At 38.2% G+C, this 17711-nt stretch overlaps 2 protein-coding genes across 3 annotated transcripts in view; one reads left to right on the top strand and one right to left on the bottom strand.

The window, feature by feature from the left end:
* Positions 1-954, bottom strand: part of LOC122068023 (elongator complex protein 2) — a 9143-nt gene extending 8189 nt beyond the window's left edge. Inside the window, exons 1-3 of the mRNA XM_042632164.1 lie at positions 567-954; positions 356-443; positions 119-204 (exon numbers count right to left, since the gene is read on the bottom strand). Coding sequence (XP_042488098.1) covers positions 119-204; positions 356-443; positions 567-710 — 318 coding nt within the window. The 5' untranslated portion in view covers positions 711-954. The remainder of the gene's footprint in view (positions 1-118; positions 205-355; positions 444-566) is intronic.
* A 5044-nt stretch (positions 955-5998) lies between these two features.
* On the top strand, positions 5999-16344 carry LOC122079982. Of its 2 annotated transcripts, XM_042646920.1 has the most exons (7): positions 5999-6515; positions 6659-6736; positions 10647-10998; positions 11104-11327; positions 11521-11623; positions 14626-14726; positions 14852-16344. In XM_042646920.1, the coding sequence occupies exons 1-7, from the start codon at positions 6198-6200 to the stop codon at positions 15161-15163; spliced, it is 1488 nt and encodes a 495-aa protein (XP_042502854.1). In that variant the 5' UTR covers positions 5999-6197; the 3' UTR covers positions 15164-16344. The 2 variants fall into 2 exon arrangements, with proteins under 2 accessions (XP_042502854.1, XP_042502780.1); XM_042646846.1 differs by having other exon boundaries at positions 6000-6515; positions 10647-11327; positions 14852-16328.
* The last annotated feature ends 1367 nt before the right edge of the window (positions 16345-17711 follow it).

The raw sequence follows: 17711 nt of genomic DNA, 5'->3' as shown, positions 1-17711 counted from the left end.
GGTGGGGTTGGCACACTAAACACATAACAAGGAATAGGTGCAGTGCATTCAGTTTCCTTTAGGCAATAGCATGTATGGCATTCAATTTCATACAAATCCTAGAAACCCCAGCACGTACCTTTCCATCTTTAAGAGAGAATTCCCATACAATGATGACACCATCAGTATCCCCTGAAAGCAAAAAGTGCTTCTCCAACTGTTGAACTGTGGATAAACAAGGAGATTCATTAGTGCATAAAATCATAATTGCTCCTAATCAAACAGCCTGTCCTCAACATCTTGATTAAGTTCAATGAGAAACATGTAACAGGAAGATTTCTAGCTGATTGGAAAAATTAAATAGAAAAGTTGGTACCTTTGAATGCATCCTTACAACTCGGAAGCCACTGAGTACAATTGACGAAAGCTTTATGCCCAGGAAGCGTGGTCAAAATCTGGGCAGTCTGCAAACAAACTCAAATAACTGAATCCATAAAAAAAAAAAAAAAAAAAAGGAGAAGATTTTAAGTAAATATTTCAAGGAAATTTAAATTTAAAAATAAAAACACAACATAGGAAGATCAAACCTTGGGGCAGAAAATGGCGACAGCGTTTTGGGCACCAAAAGCAACTAAACCGCAGGGGCCCCATGAGACATTATTGACGACTCTATTACAACCAGCTCCGATGAAAGCTCTCTCCACTTCTACGCTACTCGAAGAAGAAGACATTGTTTTCCTATCTTGAATTTGAAACTATACAAGTAGTTCTCCGTCAACACAGCACAGCAGATTTGGGTAACTTCCTCGTCTTCGAAGATTCTAACGACGGAGATTGTCTCTCTGCTGTGACGAACAGACGAAGTGACCAGAGATGCTAAAGTGGTAACGAGAAAGGACTTGCAAGTTCTCGGCACTCAGTACTCTTTATGTTCTTTCAAATTGGCGCATCAAGCAGTTTCAGGTATTCCCACTTTCCGCGATCAACCATATGGATCAGGGTTTTAAAAATAGGAATCGGTCCTCTGACGATTCCGATCGGCGCAAATCCGGAATCGGTCACAGTAACCCCAGAAGGCTAGAATCAGTCATTTGGTCTAACCACCACCGATTCAAAGGAATCTTGATAGGAATATTTCGATTCAGAACAACAGAAATTGGGATTAGTCCCAGCCAATTCCCGATTCAAGTCACCGATTTTTCAATATGGATGTGTTTAGTTGTTATTTATTTTTTTGGTGAAGAAAGAGTTAATTGATTAGATTCATGCGTACAAATAGTGGCATCAGGCATACAAAAATCGTTCAGCTAACGAATGGAACATGGCCAATCTATCATACACATGCTACACAGGGTCTTCCTAGCCAGAGCATCTGCTACACAATTCAGATCTCGTGGAATATAAGAGAAAAATACAGAATCAAAGGATGTACTCAAGTGCTTAATATCGCCAACAATTAAAGCTACCTCCAAAGGGGGATTTTCCTTTTGAGCATGAATATAGTTGATAGCCTCCTTACTATTTGATTCGATCTGCAATTTGGTAAAACTTGGAGACCATGCATATGATAGAGTTGCATGAATAGCAAAGATTTCCCCATGACTAGCTACAGAGAAGTGATGTGGAATAGAAATGGCTTTTAATCAGCAGACCCTGTGATCACGGAAAACCAATCCCAAACCTCCCTTTGATGATCCATGTGATAAAGATGCATCACAATTAACTTTAATGTAGCCTATAGTAGGTGCCTTTCATCGATTTTGAGCAACACCATGTGCTGATCCTAACACCCGCTTATGTTGAGAAACTTGATTAGCAACAACATATTCCTAGAAAGCATTTTCAGCGACCATTATAACTTCTTGTCGGGTCCAAACTTTAACATTGAAGATTCTGTCATTCCTCGCCCTCCATAGATACTAGCACAAAAACGGATGCTTGTGAGATGGATTTACATGCTAATCTCTTATCAGATTTAAAAAGATTATCCCAGTTGTCCAACCAATCTGGAAAATTTGGAGATTGATCACGAGGAAGGGTATACGATAGGCAGCTTCCGAACCATACCCACCCTGCAAAGTCACATTCCAACAGTATATGACTTGCTGTTTCAATTCCCAATCCACAATGGCTACAAGTAGGATCTATTGGCACCCTTCTCAATTGTAATCACTCACCTGATGCAATCCCTTCAGCACAGACTCTCCACATGAAGGTTTAATTTTTGGGAGAGTATGTAAAGACCAAATCCTCCTCCACACAGAATCGTTTAGCTGTTCAGAAAGTAGGAGAAAACAGCAACCCATTTTGTTGCAAGGAAAATACAAATATTTTATAGGAAAAGTGAAATATAGTGTTAAAAAAAAAAAAAAAAAAAATCAAGGATCTATGCCAGGGTGCATATATCCTATAGCTTTGCACCCTTTCAGGGGAAGGGCAAAATGACCGTCCCAACCCCCCTTTAGCCGATGCCTGGCCCCTCCTCTCATTGGCTTCCCCTGCATCACACAGGTAGTAATCTTGTTCCTGAAAGAGAAAATTTATTTTTTGTGTTTGATTTCAAATTTTGTGGTAAATGAAATATATTTTACAAGAAATACAAATATTTCACTTCCTTTTCCTTGCTACCCTTACAACGAAATGGAACCCACAGAAAGAAAGAGGTTGATGATCGAGGTGGAGGAGTGAGTAAGGTAATGATATTGGACTGGTTGATATATAGGTATCGTTGGTATCGATCAAAAAATGTTTTTTGAATTTTCGATCTTTGAACTAAATCCTTGGGGTGAAGGAAACTACACCAAAAGAGTCTCTCGATATTTTAAAAATTATAACTAAGGTCCTCACATTTTAAATTATGTATAATAACCCCTTCCAACTTAGATTGCCCTAGTCCACATCACGAGATACTCTTATGTGGCAAATTGTATAGAATTGATACTATAAACAATTTTCTGTTTTTAGCGAAAGTTTTCATACCGGTGGCTAGAGGAAACATCAACTTTTCTATGGTCATCACTACTCTCAAGTCTCAACTCCTATTGCATATAGTTGATAATACTCTTCACTATTCCCCAACCCTCTACACACCATATGAAATCCCTTGACCGTAGGTGAAGGAAAACTCGATCCTTCTTTTATTCTTTAGGAGGACGGGGTACTGATTCATGTAGCAACTATTTCTTAATTACATGAGTTGTCTCACAATTCAGTTTTGCCCTTAATTAAGTTTATGTAGTGGGATCATTGGGAACAAAAGAATATCGATCTTCATTGGGAATGAAGGAATATCGATCTTGTCACTTCAACATCTTTCTTAAGCTTCTGTCCAAAACTACAATGAAGTGCTAAAGAATGTACTCTCTAGATGGCAAAAATGCAAGGCAAAATTGGGTTTGTATCAAGGCTATGAACTTGAAAACTTTAACTTGGGATCCTAATATCCTGATGGGCACTTATTTTAATATTTAATGATTTTCTTTTCTTCTGATCCAAAAAAAAAAAAAAAAAAAAAAGTTTGTGTGATGGAGGGAAGGTTCTCACCAAGGGGTTGTTTGACAATACTTCTATTTCTAGAGAGTGCTCTTTTATAGAAGTGTTCATTTTTTATTCCATGCTATGAGAACACTCTAGTGGAATAGAAACAACGTTTGGTAAAACTATTTTAGAATTGTCCTTAGAACAGAAAAAAAAAAAACAGAAATAACATTTGGCAATCACTTTATATAAATTCACTTCTGAACAATAAAATCAATAATTACTTACATGATCAAATTTTATTTAAATAAGGAAGTACTTTGTTAATGAAATTGTCATTTAATATACCATTACTTAAATAAAATACATAAATAAAAACATAAAAAAATTTCACATTCATTTTGATAAAAAATAACAAAAGTTTCTCATTCAAGTTTATAGGAATTACAAAATAAAAACCCTACTTGCAAATAGGTGGCTTGAAATTTTATTACATAAACAATCAAATCGGGAGGTAACCCTTATCTTCTACCATTTGATTTGCAATTTGTATCCTTAGCTCATTCATCTATCTTCCTCGTGTATGTTGATGTTTGAAGTCTGGGACTCCACATTAGATTCCCCTTCCTCCCTACTCTAGCATGATGATGAATGTTGCCAGCTAGTGGTTGATGCCAAAGAGTCAGTTGGTTGCTCTTCTCATCGCCAGGATCCTCTCCCTTCTCAACCCCCCTCTCTCTCTTTCCCCTCTGATCCCCTGGTTCTATGTGGTCCTATACCCCTTTGTTACTTTGTAGAACTAACCTTTGTATTTTATAGCTCTATAGTTTTGTTTCAAACTAGGTAATATGTACTTCCGTCTATACTGACAAAAAACAATATAACAAAGAAAGGCATGGACCAAAGATTCAATTTTTCCGTTGCTCCCATTTTGTTCAAGCCACTTGGGAAGGAGTCCAAATGGATGGGTTTTGATGAGTGAGAGGACGACGTTAGAAGTTCCAAAAAGTATGCCATTGTGAAACTCCAATGAGTAACTTTGTTGGCAAGGGACCATGGCCTCAGAAAGAAAGCAAAGGTCATATATAGGTTCAAGTCATGGTTTGATGTTTCTACCAAAAAAAAAAAAGTCATGGTGTGATGTATCGGGTATCTGCCAAATCGAGATAGATCATATAAGACAATTTTACCCTCAAAGATATTGAGTTTCTGAGTCTATTTTGATAAGTGTACTTATTGTCTGTACTGATCCGGGGCAGCCAATCGAAGACCAATCCCTTGATCCATGGTTCAACTTGTCTCCATCTCTTTGGGCAACCTACGCGAGGCTTTTGAGGTTCTAATAGGCCTCCATCGTCTTACATGGGGTCAAGGGTTTATCTAGATTACTTGAATGGTAAGCTGTGGGTTCTTCATTATTCTCCCCTCCCAAAAAAGAGAAAGTGCCATTGAGCATTTTCCACAATCAAGGTTGTTTGAAAAAATTGGATGGAAAGAAGATAATAATGAGGACAAATGAAGATTAAGGCATGAGCTACGCCCCTCTACAATGTTGGGAGCAAAAACACAGTATAAAACTGTGGGAAGGGTTTCCTACCATTGACAGGTTGAAAGATGGAATTATACTATTATTCATATGAGGTCCACATAAGACCACATGGTCACAAACTCACAATAAGAGAGTAAAATTGTTACATCTACCTTCTCCACTTTCGAAAAGAATCCGTTCCCACCTTTAAATTTTTTAGGTGACCTACTGGGAGCCCATTTGAGCTTGGTTAGGTGACTTAATTGTGTCATGAGGCATTTCAGATGGATCTGGAATTTGGTATGTAGACTATAGAGTGTAGACTTGTCGTTTATAATGGATTTTATTATTATTATTAAGTCAAAAAGTCTTATTTACGATAATGTATAAGATCATGCCTTCAACTGTGTGATGGGAAAAAAAAAAACTGTTTGATGGAATTGAGGGCACAAGTGTCATTGCATATTGTCTATGTTTCTTTTGATGTCACTGGTGCTTATCTGTATCTATCCATTTATATTAGAACAAACCAACGATGACCATGTTGGAAAATTCGGACCCTTATTTAAGGGCTATATGCTCATTATCAGAAAAAATGAAAAAAAATCTAAGTGACCTTACATATTTCACCATTGACAATTCCACATCCTATCTATATTTTTGGTTATGTAGAATCTTATTATAAATAAAGCCGGTTACAAACCAAGGCTTTAGCTTTGCATAATGGATTCGGCCAATCTTTTTGAGTTCGCAAATATTTTTTTAGATTTTAATATTTTTCAAAGGATAAGGGTACCATATACGCGGGACTAGTTAGGTCGAAAGCTTGAATACCCGTTGTTAGTAAAAAAAAAAAAAAAAAATACCAGATATGAATATATAATAGTTTGAAGGAAAATTATATCCATATGTATACGTACCCTAGACTATTCGTAGACTTATTAATACTTGACAAGGCTGGTAATTTGTCTTTGTCACATAAGTCATAACCGATTTAATCCGTCACAACGACAATGGGAAAAAGAAAAAGAGAGGAGAAAGCAAAAGCCATAGCAAAAAGCGCCATTTTTGTATTTGTTGTTAAGGATAGAACTCCATTGTTGTCGGAGCCTTTTTCTCTTATGCAAATCTGCAATAAGGCTGAGAACGGGAAGGAAGGGAAGAAGGAGAGAAGGATATTATCAGTATAATCCAACTGGACCTTTGATCGACGATGCATCTGGCGACTACCACCTGTTATTTGAACCCAATTCCGCCGGAGACAAGGCCTGCGCTTCGCATCGCCGCGTATGGACCCGCCGTACATTTGGAGTTGCCGGGGTTGAGGTTGAGGTCTAGTTTGAGTCAAAGCGTGAGGGCCTCGTCGTCGTCGTCGTCGCCATCGTCGTCATCCTCCTTCGCGAGTGAGGCGACAGTAGAGAAGAACCCAGCCACAAAGCCTTCGATCTGTACGGCCGATGAGCTTCACTACGTATCTGTTGCCAATGGAAATTGGAGGCTTGCTCTCTGGCGCTACATCCCTACTCCCAAGGTTGACCCTGACTTGATTTCCCGCACCTTCTCTCTTCATTTCATCTATTTCCTGTTTCCGCTGCCAAAATTCCGTTGTTAACTTGTGTAAGGGATTGATTGTTCATTTTGCTTGTATGTTTTCACTTCGTCTTACAATTTCAGGCCCCTTCAAGGAATCATCCGCTGTTGCTTTTGTCCGGGGTGGGAACGAATGCCATTGGATTTGACCTCTCTCCTGAGGTGAGCCAGCTCTTTCATTCTTCGTTCTCTCAATTCTTTGTGATTATTTTGCTTAAGGTTTTTATTTGGGCTTCAGCTTGCCATTTGGTTCAAGAGAGAAGAGAAAGGGGGGGGGGGGATAAACAGTCTGAGAATCCGTTAAAGTTTTAAATCATGATCGCCTTTGCTAGTTTGGTCCATATTCTGGTCTTGCCTATCGACTTCATTATCAGTACAACGCTTAAGTTAGTAAAAGATGACACGGTTCTCTTAGTTTGGAGTTTCCCCTTGTGTTTCATTTCTTTCTTTTTGGTTTGGGAGGGGGGGATGTAAGGTAGCAAAAGCAGGAACTGATACGAAGCTTCATTTCTCTGGGATTATTTGGAATTTTGAACCTTTCCAATTTTATTCAGTAGAAATATTGAATCCACAAGAAATAAGTGCTTGCAGCACTTGCTAGATGCCAAAACCATTTTAGAGGAATCTAACAATTTGCGACTGTAGTCCTAATTCCATTTAAGGTCCTACAATATTATTAAACCAAAGAATAATCAGTGTAGTATGCGTCTCTAATGTGTCAATTTCCAGTTGGCCATTGGCTTGTTTTATTCATTTACTCACTCATTTTCTTCTTTGAATTAAAATACAGCATTGCATTTTTCTCATGTTAACATAGTTGGTAAACAAACAGTTTACAATATTTGGTTTCTATGTCGATTTTCCTCTTTGGGGTTGATAATCTGTTCAGTTTTTTGTTCTGAAAATTGAGTGTAGTGATATTTATGTGATTAATTTTGCTTTTTTTTGGGGGTGGGGTGTGGTGGGTGGTGGGGGGGGGGGGGGGGTGGAGCTGCGGGGATGAAGATTGATGTATCAAAGCTTATCCGATAATTGTGAGAAATGGCAAAGAGATTTAGGAAGCCGTTTTATCTTGATTCTTGTATCTTCCACTTAGTGATCCATTAACAGCTATCAGAGAAATGCATGCCAATAAATTTTCTACCCTTTCTTTGACCTGAAATGTGAACTAGGTAAACTGTTCTAATTTGGAACTAGAACATAGAAAGAAAACCCTAATAAATTTGAGGAATGCACCATATCGTGGTTTCAGATATCCAGCCAATTGGGATACAGAAAGATCGTGCCATTCCAAATCCTGCTACTTTCCTACTGGAGATTTGAAAGAATGATCTTGGATGGTCCTGGTCGACTAAGCTGCTCAGTGAGGCTCTACAGGTAACAAGAATGATATGTCAGTGGTGGGTGGGAAGAGAGAAATTGAGGAGACGAGAAATTGCAAGATGGAAAGGGAGAGAGGAGAGAGATAAGAATAAAAAGTGTGGAGGGGAGACAAAATAGAGGCAACAACATCATTTCCTAAAACAAATTAACTATTTTCCATCCAATCTAATCATATGGAGGGTTTCCCCTTTACATGCTTTGATAACCGACTATGAAACTTGATCACGATTGGAAAAGGAAACAGAAACAAAATAATAAAAACCCAAACCCAAACTATATCCTATAGCATTAGCCTATGAATGGAGTGTTCGAATGCATTAATGATACTGAATAAAAGAAGGAAACTGACAATATTCAGGACTGGAATTTATAAGCATTATCTCAACCCAATTAGAAAACTAAAAGTAGTAAAGATAAGAGCAATATACTCCTAAAAACTAGCCCATGATTGGGCTGAAGATTATTTTCCTGAAGTCCTGGAATTCTGGAAACCATTAGCCTTTTTAAAGACCTCCAATGAGCTGTATGGTGATATGGTTCCTAAATTTCAGGAGTTCCAAATTGCAAGCTTTAAACCTCTTTCAAATGGGTCCCACAACTCCTAGTTTAAGGAAACCAGAAAATTTCACTTGCAATGCTGGTCACGAGTTTCATGTAAACGTAAACTGGTTCTATAGTAAACCAAATCAAACCAAAAAGGTACAGATCTGATTTTCCCCTCCTTTTTTCTAAGAGAAGACTGTATCATAACTACATCAGAGTATTATGGTACCAAAAATGTTGATTTAACGATGTGCATCAACTATGAAAGAGGAATTTGGGGAAAGATGAAGACTCTTATAGGACAAAGCCAGACTGAAAATGATTTGGGGTTAAGGTATTTGGGTGAAGCTTAAGGTATTTGGGTGAAGCTTGAATTATGTTGCTAATGATACTTGAAGCCTGTTCTAGTTATTTCTTGTCCTGTGCCTTCCTTTCCATCTGTAGTCTCTGTTACCAATTCATTATGTCTACTACTTGTCTTAACTTCATTTCTCTGTTGCAATATTAAACCTTGTAACCAAAACCAGAAACCAGAAAAGAGAAGAAGAAGAGAAGAGAAAGAAGAATGAGAGAAGAAGATGAAACTGATAGCAATCCAAAACAGAGCAGCCTGCGATCAGTCCAGAATTAGACTGATCGCAGGTTATTTTGTTATATTAATAGCCTAAAACAATAAACCAAAGTTACAAGACTACCCCTTACATAAGGATAAAACCCTAGAAGCAAAATAGGAACCCGATAGGACCAAAAGACCCCTATTGGGTCAACCTCAACACTCTCCCTCAAGTTGGAGCATACACATCACCCATGCTCAGCTTGGTATAATCATTGCGAAAAGTAGGTGCAAACAAAGACTTAGTGAACATGTTAGCTAATTGATCCGAGGAAGGAACAAACGGAGTCTCAATCAGCCTCTTTAGAACAGCATCACGAACAAATTGGCAGTCCACTTCTATGTGTTTGGTCCTCTCATGGAAGACCGGATTACTAGCAATATAAACAGCAGCTTCGTTGTCACAATACATTTTCATAGGCTTGGTCATTGGAAATCCCAGCTCCAAAAGTAACGACCGCAACCACATCAACTCAGTAGTTGTATGAGCCATGGCTCTGTACTCAGCCACTGCACTGGACCGGGCAATAGTAGTTTGCTTCTAGCTGCGCCACGTAACAAGATTTCCTCCAACAAATGTGCAGTATCCAGTAGTAGATCTTCGATCACTAGCACAGCCAGCCCAATCAGCATCAGAATACCCCACTAGGTCCATATGCCGATTAGGACGGTAAACCAACCCTTTTCCTGAGGTACCTTTGAGATAGCGAAGAACACGAACAGCAGCATCCCAATGTGCTTTCTGAGGAGACTGCATGAACTGACTAAGAACTCCAATGGCATAGGAAATATCAGGACGAGTCACAGTGAGGTAGATTAACTAGCCAATGTGCTTTCTGAGGAGACTACATGAACTGACTAAGAACTCCAATGGCATAGGAAATGTCAGGACGAGTCAAAGTGAGGTAGATTAACTAGCCAATCAAGCTTCTGTACTGATGCACATCCTAGAAGGGTTCACCATCATCCACACCAAACTTTTGGTGAGGATCCATAGGAATATCAACAGGTCTGGATGCAAGCATCCCAGTATCAGATAGAAGATTCACCACATACTTCCTTTGAGACAGACTGATACCTTTCTTGCAGCGGATTACCAATAGCAGGTTATTATGTTATATTAATAGCCTAAAACAATAGACCAAAGTTACAAGACTACCCCTCACATAAGGATAAAACCCTAGAAGCAAAATAGGAACCTGATAGGATCAAAAGGCCCCTATCGGGTCCTCAGATTAGCGCTAATCCCGATAACCTCAACATTCTCAATAGTTTTTTAATTCTGAACTGATTTGTACTAGCTTTTTTTTTGTGTTTGCCAGTTGCCATAACCTAGAGTGGCCATTTAGTAGTTTTATCACATGCATATTTCTAATTATGGTCGAAATCCCAACATTGAAAAATTTCTAATCAGCAGAAGCATAAGAAAATATCAGTTGGTTGAGTGAATTTTCTGCATTTAACTTGGTAACCTATCAATCTTTGTCATCCATATTCTTCAACATGTTACTAATGTGTGTTCACTGCTCACAGTCTTCATTTGCACGTTACATGTCAAGTCAAGGATATGATACATGGATTCTTGAAGTTCGAGGTTCTGGATTGAGCACAAGGGTTGAAGACTACAAAGCAGTTGAGCCTTCTTCCAGTAATAGTGCAATAACTGAGCTGATGGAATGTTCTGCTGGGGGCCTGATAAATGGTGCTTTATCTACTGAGCAAAAGTCAAATGTTAATACCAGTGCTTTGCCGGATTCTGAAGCCTCAGCTGTCAAGGAAAACAAGATAGAGGCGTTGACACCTTGGGATGAATCACGATTGGTGACAAAGTTGACAGAAACATTTATCCGTTTGTCAGAACAACTCTCTGGCTTTCTCAGTGAAGGTCAAGCAAGGATTATGTCTGCTAAATTATTTGATCAAATATCAAAACTCTTAGAAGATGCTCAATTATCTGAACGCTTTAATGACATCAGGGGAAAACTTTCAGGTTTGTTAGAAGCCAGGCAGAAATCTGCTATTACTGGCCAAATCAGGGAGTTGAGTCAAAGGCTTGTAAATATTATTGAAGGACAACGATCTGTTTCACCACAGTTGTTTGATTTGCAAGAGCGTTTGACTACAACCATAGAGGATTTCCAGAAACAACTTGATTTGATTGTGAAGTATGATTGGGACTTCGATAACTATTTGGAAGAGGATGTTCCTGCCACGGTGAGGTGACATTCTCTGGCTAAAAGGATGTGAATGTGATTACTCATTTAAGTTTTATTGTGCCATTTGGTACCTCGTGATGCATCTTCTTGTTGATTTGCAAACTGTAAACTGCTAATAGTATTATATAAAGTTGATTTATTTATGAAATCTATGTGATAAACTGTGACAGTCATGAATTTTGTTAATATAGATGGAATACATAAGGAGTCTAAACAATCCAAAGGATGGTAAATTGCTTGCAATTGGACATTCTATGGGGGGAATATTGCTGTATGCAATGCTGTCACAATATGGTAAGATGCTGACCTATGTTGTATTTGTCTCAGTACTGTCTGCTTTAGTAAAATTTGGCTATGTTGTTGACTTTTGAAATTGAAATTGTTAATTGTTTGATGATCATCTCAGTACTATGTCTGCTTCAGTAAAATTTGGTCATGTTGTTGACTTTTGAAATTGAAATTGTTTATTGTTTGATGATCATGGTGATGTTGATTGTGCTACAAACTTTGTGGTTCGTATATACGCTCTGATCTCTTTCATTTCATTGTTTTGTATTTTTTTGTTAATGGAACTTCTGTTAATGATGCTGGGATTGGATGAGAACTGATGGGACTAAGATCACTATTCAGCAAGCTAGAAACCTAACCCAATGATAGGACCAATAGGACTGGTTGACAGCTAGGTAGTCTCTTGTTAACAGTAACATTAAACCAGTAAATAGACTTGACAGCTAGGGAAACAAAATAGGACGCTGGACACTATGTTGCCCCAAATATCAAGATCAATATGCTATCATAAGATTAAACACCAATTAAACAAACAGTAAGGTGAATCCTCACTGTCGGAAGTAACAGGAAAACCAGGAACTTAATGAACAAGAAACTCCTAAAAATAGAAACTGAAGACAGCAGTAAATCAACCCTAAACTAACCCTGATGGGGCTGTGATTCCAGTTGAAGGTAAGGACATAAAAAACCTTCAACACTTCAAAAATATAGCAGCCACAACAGAGTTATTAAAATTTAGAAAATAGAAATTCATTACCTGAGGGGTTTGTAGACATTGGATGGCCATGAAAACAGTTGAAGAAGCCTAGGATTGGGGTAGTAACATACCAAAAGAGAGGCTCGCTCAAGTTAATGGTTGGATGGAAGGAGTATTAATCATCAAAAGTTGCTGCCAAGGAACTCAAACAGTAGTGCCACAGGGTATGATCTTGCTTCCAATCTTCTGTGCCTTAAGGAGGATTGATGGGTCATGCGATAAGGCTGTAACAACACTTTGAATACCCTCAAAGATGGTCTCAGTACCTCACAAAGGATCCATCACGACCCAAACCCGTTAGGGTTAAGATTCTGAGACTTTGATCTTCCCAATGCACTCTGAAAAACTCAGACAATAACTTTTCAAAATAAAAACTCCATATTAAAGAATTCTCATAAACCCAACAAAGTAATCCCCAAGGGTCAACAATTGACCCCTTGACAAATTGAAGGTCACAAACAAACCATTTGGGGGGTAGTGACAATAAAATTCAAACTACTTTAGTTATTACATCAATCCTAGAACATAAGCTACTGAAATACGATAAAATAAAATACCAAATAAAAATCATATCCATTCATCAGAACCCATTCGAGCAACGCAAATCTCCACTACTGATCTGTACAAAAAATACAACACCATATACGAAAATGCATATATCTTGCAGAAACAATAACTTCATCAAAATGAGTTCAATCCTTTCCAAACAGTGTAATGCATATGAAGGCCTTCAAGTATAAGTAGTGGACAGGTATGATTGACTGCCACTGCACAAACATATGAGTGAGATTTTGTGGATAATCACAACAACTAGCCAACCATGACCGCAGGTTAGGCAGCAAAAAACATGGTGTGGTGAAGGAGATGGAAAGGCTCCTCTAGGAGCTGGCACCAGGTGTTCTTGGCTGTGCAGGTGGAGCACCAGGGGGTGGCGGTGGGGGAGAGTCGTCGATTCAATCATGGCTTCACTGGTTCTCAGGCGCATTATTCAGAGTCGCCAATCGAGCTGTTTTCTACAAACCATAATCCAGGAAGGATATTCTCTCCTCTCCAGCTAACCTCTTCTTCCTCCACTCCACTTTCTAATGCCATCTGAACTATTTTTCTGGCAGTGGAACCGGCTCAGAAATTGCAAAAACAGTGAAACAGGTCTAACTTCTCTGTTCAGATGCATTTGAGCAATGAATCCTCATAATTTTGGTTAATAGTTTAATTCCCATCACCTTTAGTTTCTGATATTTGGGAGATCGGTATTTCCTCTTGTTGAGTTGCTGCTTTTTGTTTGTTACCTTTAATGGCAATTGTTGGAGGCTATTACCGTATCTGCAATTTAGGTTAGGGCTGTTTCAAGAAACTCTGCAGTGGGGAAGGGGGGTTTAAAAATGTCAAAAAGCGTAGATGGCTGAGGGAGGGACACTGTTTTGGGTATTGTTGTAATTCTCACCTTAATTTTTGGTAATTTGGTCAAAGGAAAGATTGGGTGGGTAATTGGCAAGCTGAAACCCATTTTTAGGTAATCTTGTAATTTCCCTTTTTTGTCTTCCTTTCAGGGGGTTCTTTGAGCTCCTGCAGGGTATTTTTTTTCGATTCCTCTCCTTCGCTTTCTGTTTAACCAATCCCCACCCCCCCCCCAATCCAAAAAAAAAAGAAGTGAGAGAAATAAGTTGCAGTAATTTTTCTGGTATGAAGTCTCAATTCCTAGTCCTTACAGGCTTTAAGACAAAATAATATCAAAATTTATTTTCCTAGTCATACTTTCTTGACTACTAGGTACTGAATGTGTACTTCCGTCGTGAAAGAGGTTTGTTGATCTTGATGTAATTTAAAGCGTTTGGCTGATGGCATTGCAATCTAATTCAACTTGGTAAAAGCTTTTGTCAAGGCACATGTATTGTTGATCTTTATGTATTCCAGTTATTTAAGGTGTTTGGATGATGCTATCACTTTTCCTTTCTTTTCGCTTTTGCTTGGATCCATGTAGCCGACCCCATTAAGTTCGGATAAGGCTGAGTTTGTTGTTGGATGATGCTTTTGCAAGCTAATATTCAACATTGATTATCGGGTAATTTTTGTGGGAAATAATTCCTTACTTGTCCAGTTTATCCTTGTTTTGGCTTGTATGTTACTATAGTTTGTATGCAATAACTAAGCAGTATCAGAGTTTCTGAGATTAACTCTGTGCTGGATTGTCTTATTTAGTGTTTCAATTTCGCTATTAATTTATTATGTAATGGTGCATTCATTGTATAAGGTTTTAAAGGTAGAGAATCTGGATTGGCGGCAGTTGCTACATTGGCATCATCACTGGACTACACTTCTTCAAACTCATCACTTAAAATTCTGTTACCCCTTGTAAGTAGAAATGAAACATCAACTTCTAGTGAATAGCTCCCCTCCATTCAAATGTGACAAATTTATACCTGCAATCAGATAGGATGTGATTGGAGAATGATTGGTAATTTTACTTTGCCATGTAGGCGGATCCTCTACAAGCTCTTAATGTTCCTGTTCTTCCTGTGGGGGCATTACTAGCAGCTGTTTACCCTCTTTCAAGCCGCCCTCCTTATGTCTTGTCCTGGCTTAATCCTCAGATTTCAGCACAGGACATGATGCATCCTGAGCTATTTGAAAGGCTTGTCTTGAACAACTTTTGTAAGTTTATACATCCTTTTTCTCTTATTCACTTTAATATGTTGTTAATACAGGCCCTTTTTGTTTCTGTTGAGAGATTAACACCTGATATAATTGGGGATCTAATTACTGACCTCTCCCCCTCCCCTCCTCCATAAAGGAAAGGCATGCAATTTAAATATGCCAAAGTTTCATTGCTTCACTATGCCTATACCAATCAATCACAATGTCCGAAGTTTTACACCCCTAGCCAAGCAAAGAGTTCCATCTCTGTGTTTCCCCTGATAATTTATATTAAAATTTTAACCCTCTATAAGATCAATAAATATTCAAAAGCTTATTTCATGCTAGAACTAAATTTGGGGTCGTCTTCCTACACCAACAGTGTGGAAAGCGATTCCCACACTAACAGCTGATTTTTCCTAGGCGACATTATTACTTGGAGCTCAAATGTTCTAGACGTATGACTTATTGTCCACATCATCATCTAGTCATAGTTTAGTTTTCAAACCAGTCTTGTCTTCTATACATGTCATGTAATGCTTCCAAATTTGATTGGAAAGTCAAATATTTGCACTATTTGAAGGAGAGAGAACATTGAAAAGTAAAGGGAAGAATATATACATGATGGATCATATGATTGAGATGGGCCACCAAATTTGACACAAGGCCGATCCAAGAGGTTCCCCATTCATCCAACAATCAAAATGCCAAATAATAAATCCACATGGTAAAAAAGTTGTCTACCCACACAATCCATATAAGAAAACTTTATCCATTAAATATAAATTAATTTTTCTCTTTCTAGTTGGTAGAGTTTTATTTTATTTTATTTTTTGAATAATTACACTAGGATTCATTTTATATGGTATATCCAAATGTGGGTTCAACGCCATTCTTAGCCTTGAAATAAGCAGATATAGCTACTATATATGAGCAAAGGTAAACTGAGAAAGTAGTTCATCCTAAATTTTCTTGTATACGAATATTGATATTTGGGGTGTCAATCCTGAGCCTGCACTAGTAGGCCCAACCCATCCTGACTCGCTTAAGGCCCGACCTGAACCGGCCCGTTTAATAAACGTGTCGGGCTTAAGCCCGGCCCGTTTATTAAACAGGCATTTACGGGGCTACTACTAGCCCGACCCATGTATTAAATAGGAGTTTACGGTGCAGAGTAGTGGCCCGTTGGGCGCCTGACCAGCCCAACTCACTTATCCCGACCAACCCAACCCCCTTTAGAAAAATGCTTAAATTGTAAATACCTATTCTACCACTAATACTACAAAATATGAGTAATGCTTAAATTGTAAATACTTTTTTTAAGAATATTTTCTTCTTAAATTCTAAGAAAAATACTTAAATTGTAAAGCCAATAGTTTAATCTGCTTAAAAAATGATTTTAGGGGAAGCCCGTTTAGAATTAAAGAGGCCCATAGCCTTTTTAAGGCTCGTTTAAGATAGCTCAATTAAAGCCCAACACCGACCACCCTGATTACAAACCGTACCATGCCCCCTAAACCCAGGCCTGTTTAAGTAAACGGGCGTTCATGGTGCAAGGAGTTCACACCGCCAGGCCTGGATAGGCCCGATCGAGACCGGCCCGGCCCGATTGAGACCTGCCCGGCCCGATCGAGACCGGCCCGGCCCGACCGATTGACACTCCTAATTGATATGTTATAAATATGACACACTTGACTTATAATATTACTAGTATGAAAATCAATTCGAGATTTAAGAGGGGTGGGGGAGAAGGAACCAATGACTTATTTTACCGTGTGGATAAATGACCTGGTCATTCACTCATTTTTACCATTGGATAGATTGGAATTCTATGTTAAATTTGGTTGCCCATCTCAATTGTATGGTCTACTTTGCATGGGATTTTTTCTCTGTTTTTGTTTTATTTTTTTCCTCAAGGGTTCCTGTTTTTCAAATAGATTTGACTTTTTCAAACAAATTTCAATACTATGTATTGATTAATAGAGAATTCAAATTGGTTTAAAAATTAATCCATGACTAGATAATGATGTGGACAGCATATCCTGGGCCTCACAAACAATTTCACCTGTCCCAAATAACTTTTGGTGTGGAAATGGCTTCACATATTGTAGTAGGAAACCCTTATAGGGGGAAAGAAGAGGTCACTTTACTTAGTGCACTTAAGCTAAATTTTGTAATTGATAGGAGTTGGTCCCATATATATATATATATATATATAAACGTGTTTCAAGAAGTTGGTTTCCTTGTATTTTACCATTTCGGCTTCAAGTTCCATTTGATCATTTCAATGGTCAAATGCCCATATTTTGGCCCAAGACTTTAAAGGAAACCCTAATTAAGCATTTCTAAACCTGTTGGATCCTTTGGATTTAAAAAAAAAAAAAAAAAAGGTATTTATGTTTTGGACCCTAAGTTGCTAGTGTAAGCCATACCCTGCTGTATACTTTCTCTAATATAGCCTATTCTACATATAATAGTACTAGAAGAAAAAACACTGTTTTGTATACAGAAATCTCTCTGAAACCACCGAAAGTTGTATTCCTTGTGGGTTGCACTGCATTTCGTTTCCCTTTTTTTTTTCCAAGATCTCAATGGTTTCGACTGAAATCAAGATTGTTATCTATGAAAGCTTAAGGGATTTGTATATTTTAAACAAAGATAGTTTAGTAGATTGTGTCTCTCTTTAAAGGTACGACTATGTTT

The sequence above is a fragment of the Macadamia integrifolia genome, chromosome 1 (genome assembly GCF_013358625.1).
Source record: "Macadamia integrifolia cultivar HAES 741 chromosome 1, SCU_Mint_v3, whole genome shotgun sequence".
In the NCBI taxonomy this organism is placed as follows: Eukaryota; Viridiplantae; Streptophyta; class Magnoliopsida; order Proteales; family Proteaceae; genus Macadamia; species Macadamia integrifolia.
The sequence above is the reverse complement of the archived record's forward strand: the minus strand, read 5'-3'. Positions and strand labels throughout refer to the sequence as shown.